The sequence below is a fragment of the Acomys minous genome (genome assembly GCF_964271855.1).
Source record: "Acomys minous genome assembly, chromosome: 8".
Lineage (NCBI taxonomy): Eukaryota > Metazoa > Chordata > Mammalia > Rodentia > Muridae > Acomys > Acomys minous.
This window is the reverse complement of record NC_140489.1, coordinates 57,667,431-57,694,851: the sequence shown is the minus strand read 5'-3', so window position 1 is coordinate 57,694,851 and position 27,421 is coordinate 57,667,431. Positions and strand designations below refer to the sequence as shown.

General features: G+C 40.8%; 1 protein-coding gene across 5 annotated transcripts in view; it reads left to right on the top strand.

Annotated features, from left to right (window-relative positions):
- Positions 1-27,421, top strand: part of TTC6 (tetratricopeptide repeat domain 6) — a 170,340-nt gene that overhangs the window by 99,272 nt on the left and 43,647 nt on the right. For 3 of the 5 annotated variants that reach the window (XM_084791644.1, XM_084791645.1, XM_084791646.1), the window contains exons 9-17: positions 2,339-2,431; positions 4,084-4,158; positions 7,178-7,536; positions 15,961-16,411; positions 16,715-16,844; positions 18,771-18,940; positions 21,178-21,314; positions 24,232-24,401; positions 25,872-25,992. In XM_084791644.1, coding sequence (XP_084647770.1) covers positions 2,339-2,431; positions 4,084-4,158; positions 7,178-7,536; positions 15,961-16,411; positions 16,715-16,844; positions 18,771-18,940; positions 21,178-21,314; positions 24,232-24,401; positions 25,872-25,992 — 1,706 coding nt within the window. Of the gene's footprint in view, positions 1-2,338; positions 2,432-4,083; positions 4,159-7,177; positions 7,537-15,960; positions 16,412-16,714; positions 16,845-18,770; positions 18,941-21,177; positions 21,315-24,231; positions 24,402-25,871; positions 25,993-27,421 lie in introns of those variants that run through there. The other 2 variants (XM_084791647.1, XM_084791648.1) reach the window with 2 other exon arrangements.

Sequence of the window (27,421 nt, the reverse complement as noted above, 5' to 3'; positions counted from 1 at the left end):
GATTACAACACATTTATATGCATGTATGAAGTTTTCAAACAATAGATACCAAAAAGCATTAAATCACAAACAAATGAAATCTGAATAAGAGAGAAGTGTGTGGTGGACAGCAGCTCTGCGTACCTCAAGGCAGGAAGAAAGGGGTTAATATGCTAAGCCAGTCAAGGGTGGCATGCTGCCAACCCGAATGTACCTGGGCTTTCTGAAAAAACTATTAGTGTGTTTAAATGTCAGGTAGGAAACAGTGCAGCTGTCAGTGGCCAGGACGACATGCTCTACTGACTGCCTTAACAACTTTGTCTTTCCTATAGGGTTTGGGATGTGTGCCCAGTCACCTGGAGGGCAAGATGGCAGTTATGACCAAGATGGCTGCCATCACATTGTGTGGCTTGCCTACATTAATTATCTATCTCCTTGGTTGATTTTGTTACCAGTTATTTTTGTTTACACATTTAAAAAGAAAATACTAGAGTTGATAACAGATAGAGGAATTGTCTTGAAATTTTGAAAGAATTCATCATTTGGTTACAACTGAATTGCAGATAATGGGTTGCTGATAATTTAAATGTTCCCTTTACTAATTTTGAGTGATTTTTATTTAGTAGTTTTGAGTCAGCTATTGACTCATTACAGAAAACCATGTGTTTTATGAGATGCATATTATATGTGTAGAGTTGCATATAGTTTTCTGTCAGTTTTAATCTGTTTGTAACATTGCATTTTCCTACCAATTTTCACAGTTTTAATATCTATAATAGAATTTTTAGAAAGTAATTTGACTTTCTTATTTATTTTCTTTGATTTCAGGAGTAAAGTTTACCCTTTACCAAACTACTATACTTTAAATATATAAAACTCAGTATTCTGGTATATTTTTAGTATCTTATATAAGCATAGTTCAAAACAGTCCTAAAAGGTCTTTTCTATATCAGTAGGTAGACTTTGATGGATAGCCGTTGTGTCCAAGTGTCTTTCTTCTATGACTACTAATTTCTTAGCCTTCGATTGTGTTACAGCTATTTTGGAAAAAATACACTGTCCTGGCTAGTTTTATATCAACCTGACACAGGCTAAAGTCATCTGAGAGAAAGGAATTTCAATTGAGAAAATGCTTCCAGAATATTCTGCTATAAGCAGACAAGCTTGTATAGTATTTTCTTAATTAGTGATTGATTGAGGAGGACTCAGCCATTTGTGAGTGGTGTCATCATCTTTGGCCTGGTGGTCCTGGCTTCTATAAGAAAGCAGGCTGAGCAAGCCATGGGGAGCACCGCAGTAAGCAGGCTGAGCAAGCCATGGGGAGCACCGCAGTAAGCAGGCTGAGCAAGCCATGGGGAGCATCACAGTAAGCAGGCTGAGCAAGCCATGGGGAGCACCGCAGTAAGCAGCACTCATCCCTCCCATGGCCTCTGTACCAGCTCCTGCCCCAGGTTCCTGCCCTGTTTGAGTTCCTGCCTCTGATGATGAACAGTGAAATGTCAGTGTAAGTGAAATAAACCCTCCCACCCCCAGTTGATTTTGGGGTGTTTCATCATGGCAATAGAAACCCTAAAACATACAGTATAAAAGGATGAACAAAATTCAGTGCTTATGATTTCTAAATTGCCTTAGTTTTTTTTTTCTATTTTTCAGTGATTTTCAGTAAAAAACTGATTTTTAGATTTCAGTATTTTTCAATCATAATGTTAGGACTTTATCATATAAGTAAAGAAAAACATAATTCAGCTAGTCATGAAACTGTCAGCTTGTCAAATAGAGGTCTCCTAGTTGTTTGTGAATACCAAACTTACTGAGTGTAAGATAGAGAAGTAGTTTATTTAGTGAGCATAATTTGTGTAGTCTTTTACCTCTCATAATAACATAATAACAAGAACATAATATATTGTAAACTTAGTTGGGTGATAGAATTCAAAGTTTAAGTCATTTAAAAAAATTGAACTCTATTTTACCTTTAGAGGACTTATTGTGCGTGAAGATGAAGTCACTAGCTAATAGTACCAGCTGATTACGTGTCTGGTGTTGATATGAAAGACACAGTGTTAATCTATGAGATTGACATGCCACTGATAACCCCTAAGATTTCACATTACAGAAATCATGGGCATGTTCCCATTTGACCAAATGCTGGAGCTGTATTGTGGATTTGGTACTAATACGCAGTCTCTACTTATACTTTTATGCATCATTAGAACTTACTCTTTTACTACAGGTCCTTTATTTATTTTGCTAACAGTGTTCAGTGAAAGAGCAGTGACTATAAACATTGAAAATATTCCATAAAATTATTTAATTATTTGATACATAATTTAATCTTTTTTTTTTTTTTTAAACATCACAGAGTGTTCAGGCGAGCAAAATTTTAACTGAAAAAATCTCTGAGTCCAGGGAAAGTGTGATTATTTTAGACACCTACATCAAAAGAAGTTTTAAGGTATGTATGAGTTTTACTCTGAATTTAGGTTGATTACTATATCACCCTTTACCACAGGTATTATTTCTAGTTATTGCAGAAATCATTTCTTGGTGTTCTGTTACTCTGGAGACTACCTCCGACCAGCCGTATCTGTACGAACCCACTGATTCTTATTGTTCAATCCTTAGGATGCTCTGACGGTAGCATTCCTTAACCAGTGGCAGGCTGTGTGTGCTGAGATTTCAATGCCCTGGCATAGCGTTCCCCCTCTGTGGTAGTTGGAGGACACACATATGATGTCCGAGCAAACGGTAGCTCCACCTACAACATAAAATGTAGCCAGAGTGCCTAGCCAAACCTCACAACCTGGCCTCAAGTCTGTATTGCCTATATGTTTCTGCCCCTACCCAACACCCATGCAGCCTACACTCTGCTTCCACTAAAGGCCTGTGGACTAAAATTGCTAGGAATTTGACATTTCACTTTGTTGAGGGACTTCTCACAAGCCCTGGGGTGGGGTGTTCTTAACATCTTTGCCGTCTGTGGAAACACTTTGCCCTCACACAGCAGCTATGACGTATCCAGGTCCTTACCCATCCAGAACTGACCTCTCTCCCTGCTTTCTTTGTACTCCACTGGTACTCTTGTTTACAGTAATCGACACTTGTTTTGGTTTGTAGATACTGCTTCTTATTTGTCTAGGAACATCAAACACACTTGCTTTCTCCTCTACTGTCACAGTGATTTCTTACTCTAAGTGTCATAGCACCCATCTTGGTGACATTATAGAAAGTAGTGATGCTCCTGTGGTTGCCTGCCCTGAACTGAAAGGCTGAGGTTTCTCATAGTTAAAAGGGACACTCCAGCACACACGCGTGCGCGCGCGCGCGCACACACACACACACACACACACGCACACACTACGAAAGAGTAAGCCAGACAAAATGCCAACAAGGAATAGGAACAGACTTATGCGATTCCACCCCCAGCTGAGGAGTAATTGGCACTTGATGACTGCCCTGGATGGGAGAGTCAGTTGTCTTCAGGGATGAAGGACATTAGAGGCTTCCTGTGGTTCAGTAGATAGCTCTACGCTATATGCATACAGACAGCCCTAAGCAGACTCAGTGGACTTTTACAGAATAGAGCACATGAAGACGGGAGAAAGGGTGGTTGAGGACATAGGGGGAGACTTGCAGGGGAGGGAGTGCGGATGGATTAGATCAAGCCACTGTATGCATGCATAAAATTCTGCAACATGAGAAAAGGAGAAAAGGGGGACTGTTCAGGGATAAGTTTCTTTCTCAGGTCAGACTAATGTAGCCTCATGTGTCAGCACACCCTTAGAACACTCACTGAGCAGTGCCATTTATGCTGACAAGGAGGCTTTGCCCCAGAGCACTTTCACACCACCAGCTCTCGGCGTTTTGCTATCTTAGGTTTAAATTTAAAATGAACATTTTCATTCTTATAAAGTCGACTGAATGAGGTGACAGGTCTTAAGGCCTGCTCTTTTCTACTAAGGAAATGACTTAGTACATAAAGTATATCTTAATTAGGATTTGTTCTTTTCATTAATTCACAAGAATTAGCACCACTCAGTTGTCAGATGAGTTTGCTTTGCTGAACAGTAACTGTGGTTAATGTATATTTACGTGATTATTTTACAGTCATTAATAATAAAAAAGTCTGCATCATATGAGAATATCCAAAAATACACCAGCGCACCATATACACGATTGAAGGTATTATAACTTTTTGGCTTTTATATTTTAAAAAATGTTTGTATTTTTAACAATAAGAATCTTGCTTTGTCCCCAAAGTTTGAACAGATATGCTATTTCTTAATATGACACTTTCAGTTAATTGTAATTTTGTGAGATAGGGAATATAATAAATAATACAGGGCCACTATCTCCATGGGTGCATTTTAAGTACATAAATAGCTTGTGTAGAATTCTTACTAGTGAATCACTGATAAAAACCAACTAGTACAAATCTAGCAAAAGAAGGGAAGGATCTTTGCAATGAAAACTATAAAACACTGGAAAAATAATGTGAAGACACAGAAAGTTGGAAATACCCCCCATGTTCATAGTTGGCAGAGCTAATATTATGAATATCAACATCTCACCAATAAGTTATCTATAAGTTCGTTGAAATGAGTATCCAAATTCCAATGAAAAATTTCAAGGAAATGAAAACTGCATTATGTAAATGCAAAGACCGACTGGCCAGTCAGCTTCATGGACAAAGGGCAGTGCTAGAAGTATCACAGTACCTGATTTAAAATGATAACACAGTCCTGATAGTAATAACAGCATGGTAACAGACAAGACAGACACATAGACAGTACAGTAAAGTAGAGAACTCGTACAGCTACAGTCATCAAATTCTCAGCACAGATGCCAGAATCATATGTTACAAAAACAAAAACACTAGCACGACCACGACCACCACCATCACCACCACCACCACCAGAAAACAGAAAAGCACACCTCAGTAACAAGTAGTCCTGGGAAAACTGGACACCCATAGTTTTATCCTTGTATGAAACTAGATCCTTATATCCAAAAACCAATTCAGAAGCACGTACCTTAGTGTAAGACAGGAAACTTTGAAATTATTGAAGAAAAACAGTCTAAGATACCGACATGAGCAACAGCTTTCTGAATAGGACCCCAGTAGCTCGGGAAATAATAGCAAGAACTGAAAAATGGGATTGCATGAAATTGAAAAGGTTCTGGACAGCCAGGGAATTATTATCACAGAGAGAAGCAGCCTATAAAATGTGAAAACAGTCTTTGCCAGATATTTATGATAAGAACTACTATCCAGTAGCCAGGCGTGGTGGTGCACGCCTTTAATCACAGCACTCGGGAGGCAGAGGCAGGTGGATCGCTGTGAGTTTGAGGCCAGCCTGGTCTACCAAGCAAGTCCAGGACAGCCAAGGCTGCACAGAGAAACCCTGTCTAAAGGAAAAAAAAAACTACTTTTCAGAGAGTAGAAAGAACTACAAAACCAACCAACCAACCAACCAAACAAACAAAATATAAAGAACCCAAATTAAACCAAACAAACAGAAAAAGAAAGGAAGAAAACTCAAGTCACTAAATGAGCTAAGCAGTTTTCAAGATTTGAAGTTCAAATGACTGATAAATACATGGGAAGATGTCTAACATTCTTAGACACCATGCATGTACAAATCAAAGCTACCTCGATAGTTTATCTCATCCTCGTCAGCGTGGCCATGATCAAGAAAACAGATGACAACAAATGCTGGCGAGAGTATGGGCAAAGGGAATCCTTATGCACCTACCAGTGGGAATGTAAATTAGTGTAGCTGCTGTGGAAATTCATATAGGAGTTGGCCAGGAAGCTAGAAATAGAGCTACGATCCAGCTTAACTGCTTCTGTGTATATTCCAGAGTGAATCAAAATCAGTCTGCAGTAAACATATCTGCATGTCCATGTTTATTGGAGCTCTATTCACAGCAGACAAGGTGTCATCAGCCTAGATGCCATCACTAGTAGATAAGTGAATGGATAAAGAATAGGTGGCACACATACAACTGAATAGAATTCTGCCACAAAGGAGGGTGAAATCCGGTGTGTAAATGCACCACAGTTTCTGTATCCATTCCTTGGCTGAGGGACATCTAGATTGTTTCCAGATTCTGGCTATTATGACTAAAGCTGCTTTGAACATAGTTCATCAACTGTCCTTGTATGCTGGAGCATCTTTTGGGTATATTTCCAGGAGTGATATAGCTGGGTCTTGAGGTAACACTACTCCCAATTTTCTGAGAAAGCACCAGATTTATTTCCAAAGTAGTTGTACAAGTTTACACTTCCACCAGCAATGGAGGAGTGTTCCCCTTTCTCCACATGCTTGCCAGCATGTGATGTCACTTGAATTTTTTATCTTAGCCATTCTGATAGGTGTACGGTAGAATCTCAGAGTTGTTTTGATTTGCATTTCCCTGGTGACTAAGGACATACTACTCAGCAATTAAAAACAAGGAAATCACGAAATCTACAAGCAAATGGATGGAACTAGAAAAGATAATTCTGAGTGAGGTAACCCAGACCCTGAAAGACACACATGATATGTACTTACTTAAAAGTGGATTTTAGCCATTTAGTAGAGGATAAACATACTACAATTCACAGACTCAAAGAAGATAAGTAACAAGGAGGACCCAAGGGAGGATGGTTAAAACTCCCTCAGAAAGGGAAATAAAATAGACAGAGGCTGTGGTTGGAGAGATGAAACAAGGTAGGAGAGGGACCTCTGAGAGAAAAAAGGGTGGAGCTCAGACCTGGGGAGCGGGAGGACAGAAGGCTTGAAATAGAAAAAAAAAAAAAGGGAGAAATATGTCACTTGAGGGGAAATGGATATAGGCTGGAGATGTGGTGTGAAACAGGTCAGATGAAGAAGAACAAATAATGAATTTTCTATCATATCTAGATCTAGATTTTTTTTTAAAGCCATGAATGTAGAAGGAAGACTATTTGGGAAAAGGAAGGACGCCAGGGTGATCAGGGTGAAGGGATGAGAAAGGCCGGGGATGAATGTGGTCAAAGTACACTACATACATGCATGAGAATGATTCATAATACACTAGTGCCACCTTTAAGAATATGTTATTTAATATTCAACAAAGCTGGACCACATTTCTTGCAGTTGTGACCCAATTAATTTTAAGTGTAGAACAACTAAACTGATTATGTATCTATTTCCACCTCTGTTCTCTTATTAAGAGATCAAAGTCTACAGTTGAGATGTGGAAAGAAGGGGCCACACCACCATTCATCGTAAAGGATGACATAAACAGCAACCTACAACTGCTGCTGTACCAGAAGAGGATGGCCCTGGAGCGCCAGCTGGCCAAGCAAAAGGGAATAATAGAGACCTCCCTGAAAGGCAGCCAGGAAACCCTGCACGACATAGAGAGCTTGAAATGCCTGTCTTTTTCCCTGGTGGATGCATCACGAAAAGCTGGCATTACCTACATTGTATACCCTGGGAAAAAGAAAAAAACGCGTAAGAAAGGTGTGAAGTTCCCGAAACTGGCCCTTGTGTACGAACAGCTCTCCAAGCCTCCGAGGAAAATAGAAAGGTTCTGTTCAAGTATTACATGTTTATGGCCTGCAGAGGGGATTATGTTATTGTTTGGGGGACTTAATTTTACGCTTTCATTCAGTACTGTTATTGTTTATTCTCCATGGAAAATATGCCAGCTAAAGAGTAGATCTCTTATTCCAAAATATGTAGTTATTTCATAGTATAAATATTTGGATCTATACTATGACTTCCTGTTTATAATAAACTTCTTGTTTTAAGGCTGAATCCATTTTACAGCTGAAAGAAGTCTCTCAGTGGGAAGGAAAAAAAATGTAACAATGTATTTGCTAAACTAGCTTGACGCACAGATCCACTCTTTATTCTAAACCAATACCATCTATTCCAAAATCAAACTGGATTGCTGATATTTAACTGTTTTCAGATTTACATATTTGTTGAATTGTGTAATCAATATAATAAAAGTAAACATTTTGTGTGTTGTGAGCCTGTCTTCAAGACCAATACACAAAAGTAATTACTTTTGACCTCAATTGGAGGTAGCTGGCATATTTTCAAAATGTCTAGGGCCTGAAATGGAAACAGCAGAAACTCCTGGAATGTGTGTGCTTAGTGTGTAAGACACAGATGCTGTGTGTAACCAATGCAGTTTACAGATGTTTCCAGAAAGCCTGCGGATGACCTCTCTCTTGGCATTCGTAGGTCCTGGCATCTGATAAACTCATGCCCCCTGAACAATAAGGACTCTCCTGGTGGGAAAGTGATAGACATGTTTCACCCACTTTGTTGTTATTAGGACATGCTGGGCCTTGGTGTGGCTGCTGATATTATCTTAGGAGTCTGGACTTGATACTTTGTGGGTGACAGAAGGGACAAAGTCCTAGTCAGACCTAAATTGTCCTGTGTGCTAGCCTCCATTGCTCCAGATTTCTCTGAGTTGAAAAATCCCTTAGCGAAGAATCAGACATTTGCTATGTACTTTTTTCACATTTGCTGCTTTCAAAGTATGAACCGTTGTTATCCTAGTAAAAAGACAAGACCGTATCATTTTGACTGCTCCCCAGGTGACTTCTACCGAAAATAAATGGTACGTATAGCACATAAAATATATCCTTCAAGGTTTTTCAATGCTTACACACTTTTTTTTTGGTCATTTTGAATACTCAGTTTCACTATTTTAAAAATTGATTTCAAATTCTATTATAATAAAGTTGCAAGGGGAAAAAAAGTCCTGACATTGAAATTAACCAGATGCAAAGACTGTAAAAGCCAGCGGACTTCTATATGTTAGAGCAGATACTGGAAACAGAAACCTGCGAGCTTCACAGTGGGTTTCATACGTTCGCTCCCAAGTGTCTTTTTATGAACTACCCACCACCCCAAACAAATAATACACAACAGAGGTAGAACTAGAAAAGCAATTATCATTAAATTCTTTTTTTCATAAATCATGTCCATTACCTGCATTCATCCTTTCCTTGTCCCTTAATACTTAGCCTGTCTACATGCACACACACACACACACACACACACACACACACACACACACACACACACACTTTAAAGAAAATAAATCACAAAATTTGCAGAAAAATGGGTGGTATTAGAATGTATATTATTAAGTGTGGTCACACAGTCTAAGGAAGAAACAAACATACATGTTCTCGCTCGCATGTGGAATCTAGCCAACTTTTACCATTTAGAGAAATGTATGTCCCCTTTAATAACCGAAGTTAACGTTTGCATATACTGTGACATTCGCAGCAGGAAGTGTAAGAGGAGCTTTTCTGCACCGAAACAACTGTATCCTGGATGGTACATCAGAACTTTCTATTTCTCTTTGAAACCTGCAACTAATTTGTGTAGCATGTAGAGAGGAGGTAATTGTTAGTTCAAAACAAGTTATGGAGCATCTTGAAGATAATTTTGTTTCTATATTTAGGACTTTATTTAATGAATTTTGGTGACTCAGAAATACCCTTCTTGCCACTTGACATGCAGCTTTACTCCTGTTGCATGGCAGCCATCTTGGCTGACTCCCTTAAGGATTACAAGAGGGCCCACGTGAGCTTTCACACGCCAGGTCAATCTTGACTCCAGAAGGTTGTTCCTGCGGAGGGTCATTTGGGCCCATTAAGGCCCTAGACTCATGCATTTCCTTTCTGTCCCCTTGAGACAGGCTGCTGCTCGCTGCTGCTCCCTCCCAGGCTAGCTTATGGCAGAGTGCCACATACCTGCAAGAGCAGCACAGCCTCGTCGGTCCTTTAGATGTTATCTTCCGCTCTGAGGCCTGTGCTGTGAGACCGGCCAGTGAGGGCCGGGAGGGACCCTTCAGTAGATGATGTCTGTTCCTCTGGCATGTTTCAACCTTTCCTTATTCTCTTTCTCCAAGAGCTGGGGGCCGTTCAGTTCCAGGAACAAGGATACAACGCTATCTCTATCTCCGTGTCTGTATTCTAACTGCTGTGCACTAGGCTCTTGGTGACCAGGCCAAGTCACTTTATTTCTCAGGCTGTTTCCTCATTTGGAAGATGAGCTTATCTGTAGGACTGCTGAAGTTATTTCCAGCTCAGATTTCTCATAGTCGGACAGTAAAATCCACATTATCCCGACACAAACGGAATATCTTGAGCAACACACTTAGGCTGCTTAAAACTTCCCTGCTTCCTTCAACAGCGTCACGTCTCATCTCATGCTAATACTGTGCACACATATCCCACCTGGAGAGCCTGGACCAGCAGCTTAAGTTACTATGATGTTCCTTCAAATGAGAAGCCGTGAACCCTACTCCTGGCAGTGAAAATGTGGATCTAGATTTTCCTGGTCATGGTTTTTCTTTTTCTTCTTTTTTTCCCCTTTCAGTTTGGGCTATTTAATTTCAATGGTCCGAGACTATAGCGTTTCCTTGTAAAAGGTTCACTCATTATCTGTGTTTGCTTTTCACATTCTTCTAGAAACTTGTCTAGCAGGTTCTAGTTCCTTGCTTCCTTTAAGATATTGTAATTATTTTATCAGCTAGTAAGATAATATATCCTCATTTTAAAAATTTTAGAAAATAGGGCAGTCCTGTCATTAAGTCACCATTAATACTGTACTTACCAGGATAGTGGGTAAGAGGGGAGGACATCCTTTTGAGACTTTAGGTGTGAGAAGCCTGGGAGAAAGAGGAAATAGAAGGATCCAGTGGGTCCTGGAAAACTACAGGCGGGTCTGGGCCCTGGGGGGTCCTCCGCAAACTATGGCAACAGCCAAGGAAAAAATAGGCAGTAAACCTCGAACCCCTGCCCAGACTAGCCAATGCACAGGACATTCTCCACTGTTGAGTGGAGAAGGAGATCTAACTTTCACACAAACTCTGCTGCCCCATATTTGAACATGTCCCTTGGATGGAGATGCCTGGTGGCACTCAGAGGAAAGATAATAGGTCACCAAGGAGAGACTTGATACCCTATGAGCATATACAGGGGGAGGAGGTCCCCCTCAGACACAGACATAGGGGAGGGGAGGGGAGTAGGGGGGAAGTGGGAGGAAGGGAGGAATGGGAGGATACATGGGATGGGCTAACAACTGAGGTGTAATATGAATAAATTAATTTAAAAAAGTCACCATTAATATAGTTTTGAATGTGTACATGGGAACACATTCACACAAACCAACAGGAGTAGATTAACCTTTATGTATATGCATGTAAGTTAAATGTGCATTTGCATATTATGTAGAGAACATGGGATTATGTCCATTAAGTCGGTCATTGACTATTTCTGTAGTATAGGCAGCTGGTGGGGATGGGCTAAGAAGAGACTCCTCAGAAGTTTCCTGTATGCATTCTACATGATTATTTTTTTTCTACTGGATATATATTTATGGTTAAAAATAACATTTTGATTTTCTTTTTTAAAAGTATTTTGCGGGAAACCAATGAGAAGCAGAATTCTCAAAAAATATTTCCATTCACTATGAGTGTCTTGCAGAGCAGAGTAGGGCTCTCGGCAGCTGATATATGATGTGCTCTTTCCCAGGTTTACAGAGCAGTAAATGAAATGCACATGCATTTAAATTTCAAGGTCTTATTTCACAACGGGACCTTAAAACTGAGCATCACCTCTGCTTTTAAGCTGGAAAGAACTGCAGATGCAATAAGAAGGGAGCTGGTAGTTCGGAGGCACGTTAGCTCAGCAGGTCATTTCTTCAGAGTAAGTTTATTGAGCACCTTCCGTACACCAGATACTATTCCGGATTGGAAGCCGGAATGAGGACAGTGAAGACTACTAACCGGTCCCCTGTCCTCGCAGAGTTTGTATTCTAGAGGCAGAGCACCCGAGGAGAGCCTAGCTAGTGGTGGTGAGGAAGTGGGAAGTGTTATAAGTAAGGCAGAGGTGGGAGCTGCTGTTTTAGGCAAAGTGCTTGGACGTCTTTGTGACCTAGAGCAGATTCCTGTGGAGGGATGACCTGTGTAAACTGCTGCAGAAGAGGGAGAAGCAAGTGCAAAATCCCTGAGTTGGAGGATGTGCCTATTGTTTCTGGACAGCACATAGAGCAGTCTTCGAAACACAAGAGAGCCATGGGAACTAAGGTCAAGGATGGGTTTGGGGACAATACCCAGCATTGCCCTAGTGACCATGGTAAGTGATAAATGTGAAATCACTCATAAGAGCACCCATAGGTTGAGGCGCTGGAGATTTCTTAGTGGGCAAGAAGGCTTTTTATAGGAACTAGGGCTCAAATTTCCAGCACATACATAAAAATGATGGATGTGGCTGCTTGTGCCTGTGACCCCAGCCTCAGGGGGACAGGGAGGTAGAAGACAGGCGGGTTCCAACATCTTACTAGCTAGGTAGATAGCTGCAATAGAGCTCCAGGCTCAGTGAGATACTGTTGACTCAGGAGTAAAGTGGAGGGTGATGGTGGGTGACACCCAGCATCCTCCTCCTCCTCTGGCACCTATATGCGCGCCTATAGATATTTGCACCCGCACATAGTTGTGTGCATACATGCGTACACCGTACACATAAATTAAAAGAGGAAAATGCATATTTTGTAAGCCATTGTCAACTTAAGAAGAGGGTAGAGAGGCTGGCAAGCTGTGGTAAGTGTTTTGGATGAGAGTAGTTTGTTGATGAAACGATCACCTGTATCTTCCAGAAGATGCAGTGGAAGCACAGAGATCCATTTTTTTTAAAGCTATTGAATGAGCCCTGTGAGAAATGGCTGCTTGCTCTGAAGTGAGAGTAACCTAGATGGTGTGAAGCAGCCACATTCTAGACAGATGTTGGGAGTCCTGCCAACAGTATTTGCGAGACACGAGGAAGAAAAAACTTCAGCATATGCCCATGGATTTTTTTTTTTAAGGGAGCAATTGAAACTATGAAGGTTCGCCCAGATGGTCAAGATTGCGCAAGGAGCAGGTGGGCAGGCTGAGAGTCAGACAAAGGTGTAATAGGAATGCATCTCCGGTCAGCTTCAGACCACAGTGATGCTGTGTGACAGGGGAGACGGTGGGCAGGTCAGTAAAGGTAGATGCTACCACTGTCCCTGCTGTGTAAATACAAGTCCCCCTTGTTGCCCCATATGACAGCCTTGGAAAAAGAAAGGCAGGTCAACAGCTGTAGATCAGGTGCCAAAAGGCGTGCCCATTGCTTTCCTACATCTTGACCCAAGGTCATCAACAGCTGGCTAAATTTACATTCAGGATAACTTATAATAATTTTCTTCCAGATACTAGGTTTTAGTATTGGGCAAACAGGAAATGGGGTGGTCACATGTATTTTTCTCTGAATTGCTGATGGTGCCATTACTATGAATGCACAGCATCTTCACTGATCTGGTGGATTTTATTGTGCACTGTCTTACTGGAGTGTGGGGTGGGGGTGAGATGAGACACTTCCAGAGATTTCGGCTTGTTCTTTTAAAAATTATTATTATTACCATTATGTCCTTGTCTACACTGAACTTTCTCTGAGTCATTCACTGCTGCTATATGTTCCAGGATGAGAAAATGACTACAGCGTGGCTCAGTTCCTTGCCCCCACAGGTCCACTGGTTAGAGAGTCCGAGGCTATTGATCGTCTTCCTATCGATTGATTAATCCCTTTCTTTTGTTGATGGGCTCAGTGGCATCGGTTACTGATATGTTTATAGTTAGCATCTACTGAACAGCTTGGAATCTGTGGGGGGAAATTTGTGAATGCACGTGTCACATGGTGTGATACTTTCAGTGGGATCTGGCCTGTATTTCATGTCGAGTGACATTTCAGGCTGTGAACTCTTTTAGCTCTGAGATCTGGGCAAGAAGACATGAATCTCAAGTATATAACCAATTAGTTTTATGCCCAGCAGGCCCAGAAATTTCCTGCTTATCTAAGGTAAACAATACCTTAGCAGGCTGCCCATCTGTCTTATCACTGGAAAACTGTAGCCATTTAGTTACTGCCACAGGTCCTTGCAAAGTAAAATTCTTTTATTGCCTTTCTCTTCCTGTGGTTAATTGTTGTAATTGCATCTTTGGTGCCCTCACCTTTGCGTTTGCTGTTTTCTCCCCAGGGGCTGGAGCTTGATTGGGGATGCTGCGTTTTGCATATCAGTTCTCATTTCCCAAGGCTTTAAATTTTTTTTAAAACTTGTTCACTTTACATCCCAATTGTAGCCTTCTCCCTCATCGCCTCCTGATCCCACCCTAACTCCCTCATAACCTCTCTCTCTCCTAGTCCTCAGAAAGGCTTTTCTTTTTTTAATTGTATTTTTATTTTTTACTTCTACATATATATTTATATTATTACACATATATACAATAATCCACAGATAGCAAGAAGTACCAGGAAACAATTAATGCTTATGTAAATGTTGCATTCATAGTGTTTTGCCTATTTTATTTGGCAACCTTGGAGAAAACATCTTTCCTATTTTGGTGAGTCTATAATTCTGAATGTAAATCAGTATCTATCACCTCTCATCTCTATCAACCTAAAAACTTCTATCTAGACCTAAAAACATCTTAACCTCTAAGCAACTTAAACTATCTGATCTTCAACCCCATCAGAGATTTGAGAAGGAATAAAATTAATTATCTCAGTAAACATGAAGTGCAAGTGGATTGAACAAAGTAGATGCGTAAAGTCAAGTTATTGTTTGTCTTAGCTAAGGTTTCTCTTTCTGTGATAAAATACCATGACTAAAAGCAATTTGGGAAGAAAATTTGGTACTCTTCCATGTTTTAGTCCATCAATGACAGAAGTCAGTACAGGAACACAAACCCGGCAGGAAGCTGGAAGCAGCAGCTAGTATAGAGGCCATTGAGGGGTGCTGCTTACTGCCTTGCTCCTTATGGTTTGTTCATCCTGTATTGTCATAGAACCCGGGACCGTCATCCCAGGGATAACACCACCCGCAATAGACTGGGCCCTCCCACATCAATCACTAATTAAGAAAAATCCCTCCAGCCGTACCTACAGCCAGCCCCATTTCTTGGTGGGGCTTTCTCAAGTGAGGTATTCTCTACTCTAAGATGGCTTTTGCTTGTGTCAAATTCACATAAAACTAGCCAGGATCCTGCACTCCAGGGAGAACAGATGGCAAAGGTTTGTGCTAGAACATGGAGTAGAGATTATAAGAGAGGAATAAAGGAATGGGAGCCTTTTCCTACGTTTACTCCCTAACTTTAGCACTTTCTTACAATATAAATTCAGTAAATAAAAGATGTTAGGGCTAAAATTTCCTTTTCAACCTTTCAGTAGAATGTCCTTATCCTGTTTCCCATAGCTACTATAGTAAATGCTATCAAATGGGGGAGACCTGGTGGCACTCAGAGGAAGAATAGCAGGTCACCAAGAAGAGACTTGATATCCTATGAGCATATACAGGGGGAGATAATCCCCCTCAGGAACAGTCATAGGGGAGGGGAATAAGGGGAAAATGGGAAGGAGGGAAGAATGGGAGGATACAAGAGATGGGATAACCATTGAGATGTAGCAAGAATAAATTAATAATAATAAAAAAGAAAACTCTATTGCTAATGAGAGTTTGAAGTGGAGCCTATATCTACTTCATTTGAAAGTATTTGAGTTATAAAGTGTCACAGTTTGTGGAACAACTAAAGTTCTCATCCTTTGCAGCTTTTGAAAGAAGCATTGCCTTTGTCCCTTCCTGCTTACCTCCCAAGTTCCCCAGCGGTCATTCTGCTAGAGAGGGAGGTTGTGAATTAGATCAGAAAGGAATGCTGCTGTCACCATTCCAGCAGTCTAGAGAGGCCGTTGCATTAAAAATACATTTGCATTTAGAAATTCTGTATGCTGTGAATGATTTCAGTAATGGTTGAAAATATGAACTCAGGTTGCATAAAATTAGCAATTTTTTGATAATAGAAAAATAGTCATTTTGGTGTGTGGTTGAGTTTGAATCATTGATCACAAAGATAATTAATTGTGTTTTTGTAATTAAAAACAATAATCATTCTTTTTGAAACCAGATCAACATCTTATGGACTACTTCCTGGACAGAAAAAATATTTCCTTAAAGTTCCAGTGTATGACCGTCTGATAAGGTGCCCCAGTGTACCCACGGTTTTAAATTTTGAGCAGTTTGTTCAAAGTAGAGGAGGAATACCAGAAAACACTGACCCTCGTACATGGGTTCTTGAGATGTTTGCTAAAGACAAACCTCAGAAAGCACCCATGCCAGTAGCATATGTGCGAAAAGACGTTCCAGAACCTCTAATGGAGCTGACCAAGCTGGAATTAACTGACCATATAAAGTCTGATCTCCCACCAGAGCTCATTAGGTATTATGAATCCGAAGTCGAGAAGCTGACTGAAGAAATAAAAAATGAGAAAAAAACTTCGGTGTTTGCATATTGTAGGCGTGGAGCTATTTATCGAAAACTGGGAAAGTTGCAAAGTGCCATGAATGACCTACAGGAAGTAAGTTTTTTAAAATAAAAACAATGCCATTTATCATTCACATTGCTTTTATATATACAGCTATTTTTTGATATGTTGAATAGCAAATGACTGTATAGCCAGTTATGGTATTGTGAAGTACAAGTATTGACATTTTCAGATACTTACTAAAAAACACTAGACATTCGTTTTTTGAATTGAGAGGTTTTATTTTATGTGCATGCACATAAAGCTGCTGATATCAATGATATGTGAGAAATTCACTTAATAGTGTTTCTTCATTTTGGAAATGAACTCACCTGCTTCTATACATGTGTTTTTCAGACCATATTTATGGAGCCATTGTTTCTAAACGCCTATTGGCACAGACATTTCATTTATCTGTTCCAAGACAAAATTAATGATGCTTTGGATGACTTGAATTTTATAAATAAATATAATAAAAACAGTGCAGGTGGGTTGCAAATGGAGACAGTTACATTGCTTTTTTTTTTATCTCAGCTTTTGTCATTGTTATAAAGAGACATAAAGTGATAGATAAAGTCATGCAAAATTGTGTGAACGCCTTCAGCTTAAAAAATAGTTTTCTTAATATTATAAATGCAGAGTTCATATAACCTGACGCTGTTTTCAAAGAACACATTATGTTTGAATTTATACTCTGGAGATCTTTTAGGCACAGTCCTTTTTACTTATCTCACAAGGAGAATAATATTAATTCAAAATTATAGATGGGACGTGATTTGTAAATATTGTCTTGACCACAGGTTTCAGAATGAGAGTTGTGGTGCTGTAAAAGGCCTCTTGGGGGATGAAATCCATACCTTTGCCATATGTGCTATTTTCTAACTACCTGAACTTCTAGACCCAGAACTTTCTAGAAACGTGGAAATGCCATACTCATTGTAGGATCCCCAGCACTCATTGACCTACACAATATAGGCCAAGATGGCTGAATGTTTTCTGATCCATGTTGGTTTCTGTGTACTATGATTCCACACACTTCTATGTCATTCAAACTTAACTTTTTTCTTCCATTTATTTATTTAATTACTTACAGCCTGAACACAAGCCCCACCCCACTCCTCCAAGTCCTGTTCTTATGCCCCTGTGCCTCCTTTCCCCCTCCCCTTCTCAGGAAAAGGTAGACCATGTTCCCATAAGTACCAACCCACTCTGACCCATCAAGTCACAGCAGGGCTAAGCCTACCCTCTCCCACTGTGGCTAGACAAGGCAGCCCAGCAAGTAGAAAGGAACCCAAAGGCAGGTGATAGAGATGCCCCCACCCTGTTCCAATTGTCAGGGGGCCCATACAATGACCAAGCTGCACTCTGCTACATATGTATAGGTGGCCTAGGTCCAGTCCATCCATGCATGTTCTTTGGTTGGTGGTTCAGTCTCTGTGAGCCCCCATGGGCCCAGGTTAGTTGTCTCTGTAGATCTTTTAGTGGTGTCTTTGACTCCTTTTTTAGCTCCCTCAGTGCTTCCTCTCACTCTTCAACAAAACTCCCGCAGCTCAGCTTATTGTTTGGCTGTGGGTCGCTGCATCTGTTTCCATCAGTGGCTGGAAGAAGCCTCTCAGAATAGGGTCCTGTTTTCAAGCATAGCAGAGTATCATTAATAGTATCAGGAGCTGGCTTTCTCCCATGGGGTGGGTCTCAAGTTGGACCAGTCATTAGTTCTCATTCCTTCAATCTCTGCTTCATCTTTATCACTGCGCTTCTTGTAGGCAAGACAAATTTTATGTTGAAGGTTTTAGGGGTGGGTTGGTGTCCCACTTCCTTTTCTGGGAGTTCCCACTGGCTGAAGGAGGTGGTCATTTCACAGTCCATATACCCTGTTGCTAATTATTAATACATATCTTTTGTCCCCCATGTTCCCCACTGCTAAGAGTCTCAGCTAGGATTACACCCACAGATTCCCAAGTGCCTCCTCTATCCCAGAGATGTCCCTCCACTGATTTCTGAATGGTAATTTTACCAGCTCAGTGTAGGACTTCTTGAAATTGCAAATGAGCATTCAGCCTTTAGGAAAAAAAATATGGTGTTGAACATGAGGAAAATTAAACAAAGTATACTAGTGAAAATCATTCTAAGAGTGCATTTTTGGAGAGGGATCACTGTGTCGCACGCCTTTAATCCCAGAAATCGGGAGGCAGAGGCACGTGGATCCCTGTGAGTTCAAGGCCAGGCTGGTCTACAATGCAAGTCCAGGACAGCTAAGACTACACAAAGAAACCCTGTCTTGAAAATCAAAACCAAACCAAACCAAACCAAACCAAACAACAACAAAAACAACAACAGCAAAAACAAAAAAATAAAATAAAATCTCACAGTTAATGAACAGATCATAAAGTGGAGTTTTACCTTTCCTTTTTAGAGGCATACTTGTCAAAGGCAGAGATTTTCAGAAAGAAGGACATCACGTTGGCAATTCTGAATTACAGTCAGGCCATCAAATGCAGGCCCACAGATGCTGAGCTCTACTTCAAGAGGGGGGAGTTGTATGAGATGGCAAACAGCATGCTGGCCCTTGACGACTACTCAAAAGTAAGCTGTGGCACTCACTGCTCCCGTTTATATTGGAAACATTATTTTTAGACTTAAGAGTGTTTGGCCTGCATGTAACCATGGACACCATGGACATGTGTGGTACCTGCAGAGGTCAGAAGACTATCCAGGTCTCTGGAATTGGAGTTACAGATGGTTATGAGACACCACGTGGGTACTGGGAACCAAAGCCCAGGTTTCCTACAAGAGCAACAAACTGGCCACAACCACTGAGCCATTTCTCCTGCTCCCTTGCAAAGTTTTGAAGAGTCGTCACATGTTTTATATAATAAACCATTTATAAGTTAGGGGCTAGAACTTCCATTGCTGGTAGGGCATTAACACCAATTTCATGATGTAAAAACATTGCTGAGAACCATTTTGGAAATCAAGCTGACACTTTCTGAGAAAATGGTGAATAGCGCTACCTAAAGTCCCAGCTATTCCACTTCTAGGCATACACCCAAAAGATGCTCCACCACACAACAAGGACATTTGTTCAACTATGTTCATAGCAGCCTTATTTGTAATAGCTAGAATCTGGAAACAACTTAGATGTCCCTTAACCGAAGGCTAGATAAACTGTGGTGCATTTACACAATGGAATACTACTCAGGTATCAAAAACAAGGAAATCTTGAAATTTGTAGGCAAATGGATGGAACTAGAAACGACCAACCTGAGTTAGGTAACCCAGACCCAGAAAGACACACATGGTATATACTCCCTTATAAGTAAATATTAGCTCAACATAGCTGTCCTCTGAGAGACTCCACCCAGCAGGGGACAGGAACAGATGCTTGGAATCACTGCTGGACTCTGGGTGTATGGAAGAATGGGAGGCTGGACAGGCTCAGAGCGTCCAGGAGCCATATGGCCACAGCCTATCAGGTCTCATCTGGATAGCCTGCTTCTTGTTCCTCTGTGTGCCTCCAGGCCTCCACACCAAGAGGAAATCATCAATTAGGGGCACCAGAGTTCAAGCCAGAGGCAGTCCCTGCTGTCCCCACACCCATGGAGAACGAGCTGTCTATTGGCTACATCCGAACAGGGGGTTAGTATGGCAGATTGTGCAGGCCCCCTGGGTCCACATCTGCTAGCCTTGATGGCCTCCTTGTGAGGATCCTGAACCCTCTGGGTCCTTCCATCCCTCCTTCTTCCATACCACTCTCAGCACTCCCAGCATCTGTCCCAATCCCCTGCTGGGTAGACAGCGATGTTGGGCTAATATCCACTTATAAGTTAATACATACTATGCATGTCTTTCTGGGTCTGGGTTACCTCAGTCAGGATGATCTTTTCTTAGTTCCATCCATTTGCCTGCAAACTTCAAGATTTCCTTGTTTTTGATAGCTGAGTAGTATTCCATTTTGTAAATGTACCGCAGTATATCTGTTCTTCAGTTGATGGACATCTAGGTTGTTTCCAGGTTCTGGCTATTTTGAATAAGGCTGTGTGAATAAGTTGAGCAAATGTCCTTGTTGTGTGGTGGAACATATTTCGGGTATGTGCCCAGAAGTGGTACAACTGGCTCTTGTGGTAGCACTATTCCCAATTTTCCAAGAAAACACCAGAGTTCTTTTATTTTTAAAACTATAATATAATTGCATCATTTCTCCTTTCTTTTATTCCTTTAACCCTCCCTCCTACATATCTCTACTTGGTCTTTTAAAAAATTTATGGTTTCTTTTTTCACCAATTGTTTTACATGCACATACACACATATATTCAAAATTATAGCTGGTTTACTCTGTATGATGTCAGGGGTGACCATCTGATATTGCATAACCAATTAGTATGTTCTTTCCTGGGGAAGACTGTTTTCCTCAACCTCAGCATTTCTTAATTCCCTGTAGTTCCTTGTATAGAGATGAGGCCTCATGGTCTTTCTCCATCTACTTTGTCATGTTTGTTACTGTTATTGCCTTTGTTTTTGTTGTTCATGTTAGGCAGTCATGTTGGTGAGAATTAACGGGGTAGTTTCTGGCATTACTAGGAGACACATTTTTGTTTTTTGTTTTTTATCAGTGGAAGTTTCAGTCGTCAAAACGTTTGGTTTCTTATATTTACTGTTTGTCTCTCATCTGGGATAATATTCCCCTTCGAGAATTTGATGATGGGTACATTTCTTAATATGATCTTTAAAAACAAACCTGAAATTTTTAGCATCTTAAAGTAAGGTTTTCTTTTCGTTTTCTTCTCACTGTGCAATATGCTTGCATCCTTATACCCCTCCAGTGTATTTATTATGATCCCCAAAGAACAGATGCATTAATGAAACGTGCGATGTTTTACTTTGAAAAGGGACACTGGATAGGAGCCATACAAGACTTTACAGCTCTGTTAAAGCTTGAGCCCCAAAACTCTCAGGCAAGGTAAGGGTTATTTTGGATGTAAAATTTCAAATGACTTATAATTTAAACGTGTTTTCAGGAAAATTTGCTTGATATAATCTGACAGCCCTTTTAAAAACAATAGGCTAATTTTCAGTGTCAAGTTATTTCTTTGCATGTCCAACTGCTCAATACTTTGTAGCTAGGTAAAGCATACTTATCACCTCATATTTCAGGAGATTTGTATATAAACCTGCCTTGCTTGTCTCCAAAATACACTCAGACTCAAACTTCCCCAGTGTTGGTCTGTTTGTCATTTTGCTTTAAAGATTTGTCACATTGTTCACATCAGAAGAGGCTAGTAGTTTTATAATCTGAATTTAATTTTAAAACTTTTCTACTTTATCAAAACAAAGTAAGTCTCCCATCTTCTCTTAAAAGCATGCCCTTTGCATTTGGTATCTTCTGTTCTTTGAACAGAGGTACTCTGAACAGAACAGAGGTCTTTCAAGAGCAACAGGCACTTTGAGACAGTTGAAGATAAAGTGCTTCATCTTTAAGACATGTCTCATTCATGTCCTAACAAGTCAAAATTTTACACTTAGTCTTTGAGACAGGGTCTAGAACTCACCATGCAGACCACAGATCCTCCTGCCTCTGCTCCCCAAGTGCTGGGACCTAAACACCTGCATCACCACACCCAGCTGATACTCAGAGTTCTTTTTTTTTTCGTTTTTTTCTCCTTTATTAATTTATTCTTGTTACATCTCAATGGTTATCCCATCCCTTGTATCCTCCCATTCTTCCCTCCCTCCCATTTTCCCCTTATTTCCCTCCCCTATGACTGTTCCTGAGGGGGATTTCCTCCCCCTGTGTATGCTCATAGGGTATCAAGTCTCTTCTTGGTAACCTGCTGTCCTTCCTCTGAGTGCCACCAGGTCTCCCCCTCCAGGGGACATGGTCAAAGGTGAGGCACCAGAGTATGTGAGAAAGTCATATCCCACTCTCCACTCTACTGTGGAGAGTGTTCTGTCCATTGTCTAGATCTGGGTAGGGGTTTAAGGTTTACTGATCATAATGAGTGAGTTAACCCAGAAGCAGAAAGACTCAAATGGTATATACTCACTTATATCTGCATATTAGCCCAAGGGGCATGTCCCACGAAAGCCTTCACTTACCAGGAAACTGAGACAGAAGGGAGGACATTCTAGTGGGACTCTAGATGAGAGAATCATGGGAGAATGGCAAAGTAGAAGGATCCAGAGGGTCCTAGAAGCCTACAAATAGAACATTATGATAGGCAGATTTGGGCACAGGGGTCCCGCTCAAACTAAGGCACCAGCCAAGGACGATACTCAGAGTTCTTACAGCTTCAACCTTTTGAAGTGCTCTCACAGCATGCCACTGATCCATGTGAGTTCTCCAAGCACACAACTGCTGATACTGCTTTCTTTTTTCCCCCATTGATTAATTTATTTACTTCATATCCTAGTAGGAAGTTCCCCTCCCTCTTCTCCTCCCCTCTCCTCCCACTGACCCCTCTTCCTTTCTTCTCAGAGAAGGAGAGACTTCCATGGGTATCAACCCACCTTGGCATATCAAGTAGGATTGGGTGCATCTTCTTCTATTGAGGGTAGACAAGGTGTCCAGTTAGAGGAAAGGGATGATAAATCAGACAACAGAGTCAGAGGCAGCCCATGCTCCTGCTATTAGAAGTCCCACATGAGACCAAAGCTGTCCATCTGTTACATACTGCCTAGGCAGTCCCATGGATGCTCCCTGGTAGGTGGTTCACTTTCTATGAGCCCCTATGGGTCAAGATTAGTTGACTTTGTAGGTTTTCTTGTGGTGCCCTTGACTTCGCTGGCTCCTTCAATCCTGCATGCCCCTTTCCTGATAAGATTCCCCGAACTCTACCACATGCGTCACTATGGGTCTCTGCATCTGTTTTCATTAGCTGCTGGGTGAAGCCACTCATATGACTGCAAGTACAGAAGAATATTATTATTAGTGTCAGTGGTGGGCTTTCTCTTATGGCATGCAACTCAGTTTGGGCCAGCCATTGGTTGGCTGGGTCTAAGTTTTTGTGTGTGGGTTTCCGTCTCCCTCCACTGAAAGTCCCACCTGGCTAAAAGAGGTGACTACTTCAGGCTCAATATCCTTCTCTGCTAGGCGTCTCAGCTATAATCACCACCATACACTCCTGGGAACAACCTCTGTCCCAGAGATATCCCCTCCCCATTGATTTCAGTCTTTTTCCCATTCCTTCTCCTTTCCCCATACCTGGTCCTCTGTTTTCCTCCCCATCCCCTCTCTCACCCAGTTGCCCACCCCCCATCTACTTCAGGTGCTACTTTCATTCCTGCTGAAGCAGGATTTGATTCAATCCCTTTGAGCTCAGGCTAGATTCTTAGTATCTTACCCTACCCCTAACTCTGGAGTGATGAGCTTTGACTGTGCTAAAAACAAAGACCACTAATCTCAAAAGGTTTTCCTCAGTGGCCTCCTTTTGCTAATAGACAAAGTCAGATCCTTTAAAATAACAGATGTGCCATTGTGATAAACCAAGCCTGTCTCATAACAGCTTGAACAAACCTTCATATTTTTCTCCACCCAATCCTTTTGTGCCAGTATTGCTCCTTTCACTAAATATAAAATGAATATACAGAATAGATAAATAATCAAGAATAGGGTTTTTAAAGGTATTTTAAAAAGTTGTCTCCCAGTAAAAGAAATGAGATAAACGTTAATAACCATATAGCTGCCTTACAAACACAACTAATAAGCATATAATTATGTAACAAAGTGTCCCCTATAAAGTTTATGTTGTTTTCACAGCAACATCACAACTAAGTTCTGTTGAAAAGCAAAGAGAAACAATCAAAAAATTAGGTGATAGGTTTAACAAAAAGAGAATGTCCATTTTGCAGTGCACATTCAGATGCTTTTCTTTTTCCAGGACAAAACGAGGGAGAGCATATTGTAAAAGGAATTTATATAAGCAAGCCACCCAGGACTTTTCTGTTGCCATCCACTTAGACCCCAACAATTGGGTAGCACTGTACTACCGGGCCTGCTTATTTAGAAAGAGCAATCCACTCAGAGCACTGCAAGACTACAGCATGTCAGGTACTCAGCTGTGTGTGTGATTCTGATTTGAGCTGTGGCAGCTCTGCTTTCTAGAGGGGAATGCTAGAGTTTGGTCACTCATGTAATATGTAGATTACCGGGTAGTAGTGTGGATACTTACATACTTGAAACACTTCTTTTGTGTATGTGTGTTGTTCATCTGTCTGCATGAACACACATGTGTAGAGGCCAGAGGACAACTTCCGGAGCGGACTTTTTCTTTTTCTTTTATTCTTTTCTCTCTCTAACTCTTTTAAATGTTATTTTATGAAATGGTCCTTCACTGGACTCACTAAATAGGCTAGGTTTTGTGGCCAGCAAGTCTAGGGTTCCATTCTCCTCAGCCTTCCCCTTACTGGGGTTACCAGTAGCTGCACATGCCGCCATGCCAAGCTTCCCCATGCCATGTGGCTTCTGGAGATCCAACTCAGGTCCTTCTGTGCTTCAAGGCTATTGCTTTGCCTTGACATCATGCCATCTCCCTAAATGCCTCGCACATGCTGAGACGGACCTTGTGCTTTATGCCTATTCCCAAGGGATCTTGGGAAACAGAGATGAAGATTGGTGTTTGCTTCTACCCACAGCGGACCCCCTTTTTGCTTCTCCTTTGCCTGCTGTGGCCTCTGCTCTTTCTGATTTGTCTTTTTTCAGTCTATGCCTCATTTCTCAGGGTGTGTGTGTGTGTGTGTGTGTGTGTGTGTGTGTGTGTGTGTGTGTGTAAAATCTTACCTCTTAATCCAGAATGGACTTGAGAAGCTTAGAAGACATGAATTGAATATTGTAAGAGCCTTCATAGTTCACTATCATGTTTTTGAAAGCAAAGGAGTTGTTAGTAACCAAGACACTTGAGAGATGACTTCTAAGCTGGGTTCTGGTGAGGCTTACCCACTGGAGGTAGAGGTTATTTTTATCTTGTTGTTTCTGCTTTCTGGGTGTATACAGTCAAGATGCTTACTTCAATTCCGTATTCTTCTTGCCTTAAATAGCCTCTCTGCAGCTGCCTATCACTATGGATGAGTAGACTTGACATCTGCCATATGCCTTGTTCTGTACCACTGCTCCCACATCTGTTCTTTGGTCCTTAATGTCTTTGTGACAATGACAAGCCACTGTGAGCAAGAACACCCTTCCATCAGCTGTTAGCTTCTAGACCTGCCTTTGCCACTGATTTATATGTCAGTGCCCATGGGACTGTGCCCCTTTGGCTTAAATCTCTTCATTTGTAAAGTGAGTGAAATGTCTGAGTTTACCACCAGGTCTAATGAATTTGTGAGTCACAATAGCCATAGTATTACTAGTAAGAAAAAAATTTTAAAATGTATATTATTTTACACCCACCAAATGGGCACACTCATCATAAACACATGGTTATGGAATGTTAAATAGGAGGAAACAATAGGAGGGGGTGTAGTCTGAAACATAACTCATACAATTTTTTTAGAAACCAAAGTGTATGCTTTATACCTTCAGCTCTCTTAAATGATGGCTATGATAATCTTAACTGCTTTCTACATCGGGGCATACTCTACGCACAACTAAAACATTGGATGCTGGCAATTTGTGACTTTGAAACTGTTATTTCTCTCGAAAGGTATGTCTTTCTTTTCATACTTATTCCAGTATTGTATGAAATCAGGGGAAAAAACAAAATAAAAGAAAGCTTCACCTCATTATTGACAACGTTGTAGAAAATGGGACTGTAATTATAATGTCACGCTTGAATTAGAATAACACTAAAATAAGATTTACTGGTAAAACAAGACTTGTTCATTTCAGTTGCTTTGCAAAATGTGGAGGCTGAATAGATTTGAGAAAATTAAATCCACGGCTGTTAAGTTCTAAAAGGGAGCCGAGAGTGCAGGCCTCTGAGGAGTACAGTGGTTTCTCTGGGGCTAGGCAGGCAGAGTGGTGTCTGGGATGCTGAGTCAGAGGTTGGGTGGAAGGCCCTCTGTGGTCCAGGAGTCGGGGCTGCCATCGGCATAGGCTACAGAATACGTAGTTCCTTGTCTTAAAGTAGAAACACGCAACAGAGTAACACCTATGGTCATTCCCTTACTAAAAACCACTTGAGCATAAGAGAGAAAACAACTTCTATTTGATATTGACAAGAAAATTTATAAATATCTGTATGGAGAGGGTTTTAATTTTTTTACTTGAAGCCACTGAACTTCACTGCTACTCATGGCCTCAGTCAAAGACTTTTGAGTTGAGGAACAATAGCCATTGATTCAAGGTAACTCAAAATTAAGAAAAGCTTTTGCTAAAAGTCTAGGAGTCTTTACTATTTCTATTTCCAGTACATACTCTATAATTGTTATTTCACCATGAAGTATTTTATTAAGAATGTTCCTACTTTTTATTGAAAATATTTTTTTCATACAAAATATTCTAATCATGGTTTCCCCTCCCCACCTCCTTCTAGATCCCCTTCTGGACCACCAATGCTTTTTAAAATTATGTTTCTTTTTTAACATATACATTTATATTATTACACATGAATAAAATAAACTGCACACAGCAGGAAGAACCATGAGACAATCAGGAATTATTTATATTCATAGTGATTTGGCTATTTGTATTTGGCAAACTTGAAGTAAACGTCTTTCCTATCTTGTTGGGTCCTCGTTTCTGCCACACACAGAATTCTGCCTGAAAATGGTCAATCTTAGATGCAGGCAGATTTGAAGGCTAAACTCTGCTAAGACTGGGTAAGCAAGTCATCAATAGTTCCTGCCTCACAAATATGTCTGTCAGATATATTGAGCTAGAAGGCCGAAGATGATGCTACCACATTATAGAGAGTGTTGGGTGACTGTTCAGGCAGTAAACTGTCTCAGTCATTTTTACATTTTGGAAGCTGCTAGCAAGCACTTCTGGTTCACTCAGGTGTTTACGTTTTATTCCTTCTCAAGTCTCTGATGGGGTGGAAGACCAAATAGTTTAGTCTTACAATTAAGCTTAGTTGGTTAGGGGTTTTTAGATGAAGACAGATGTTTTAAGCCAATGCTTACTTTTTAAGG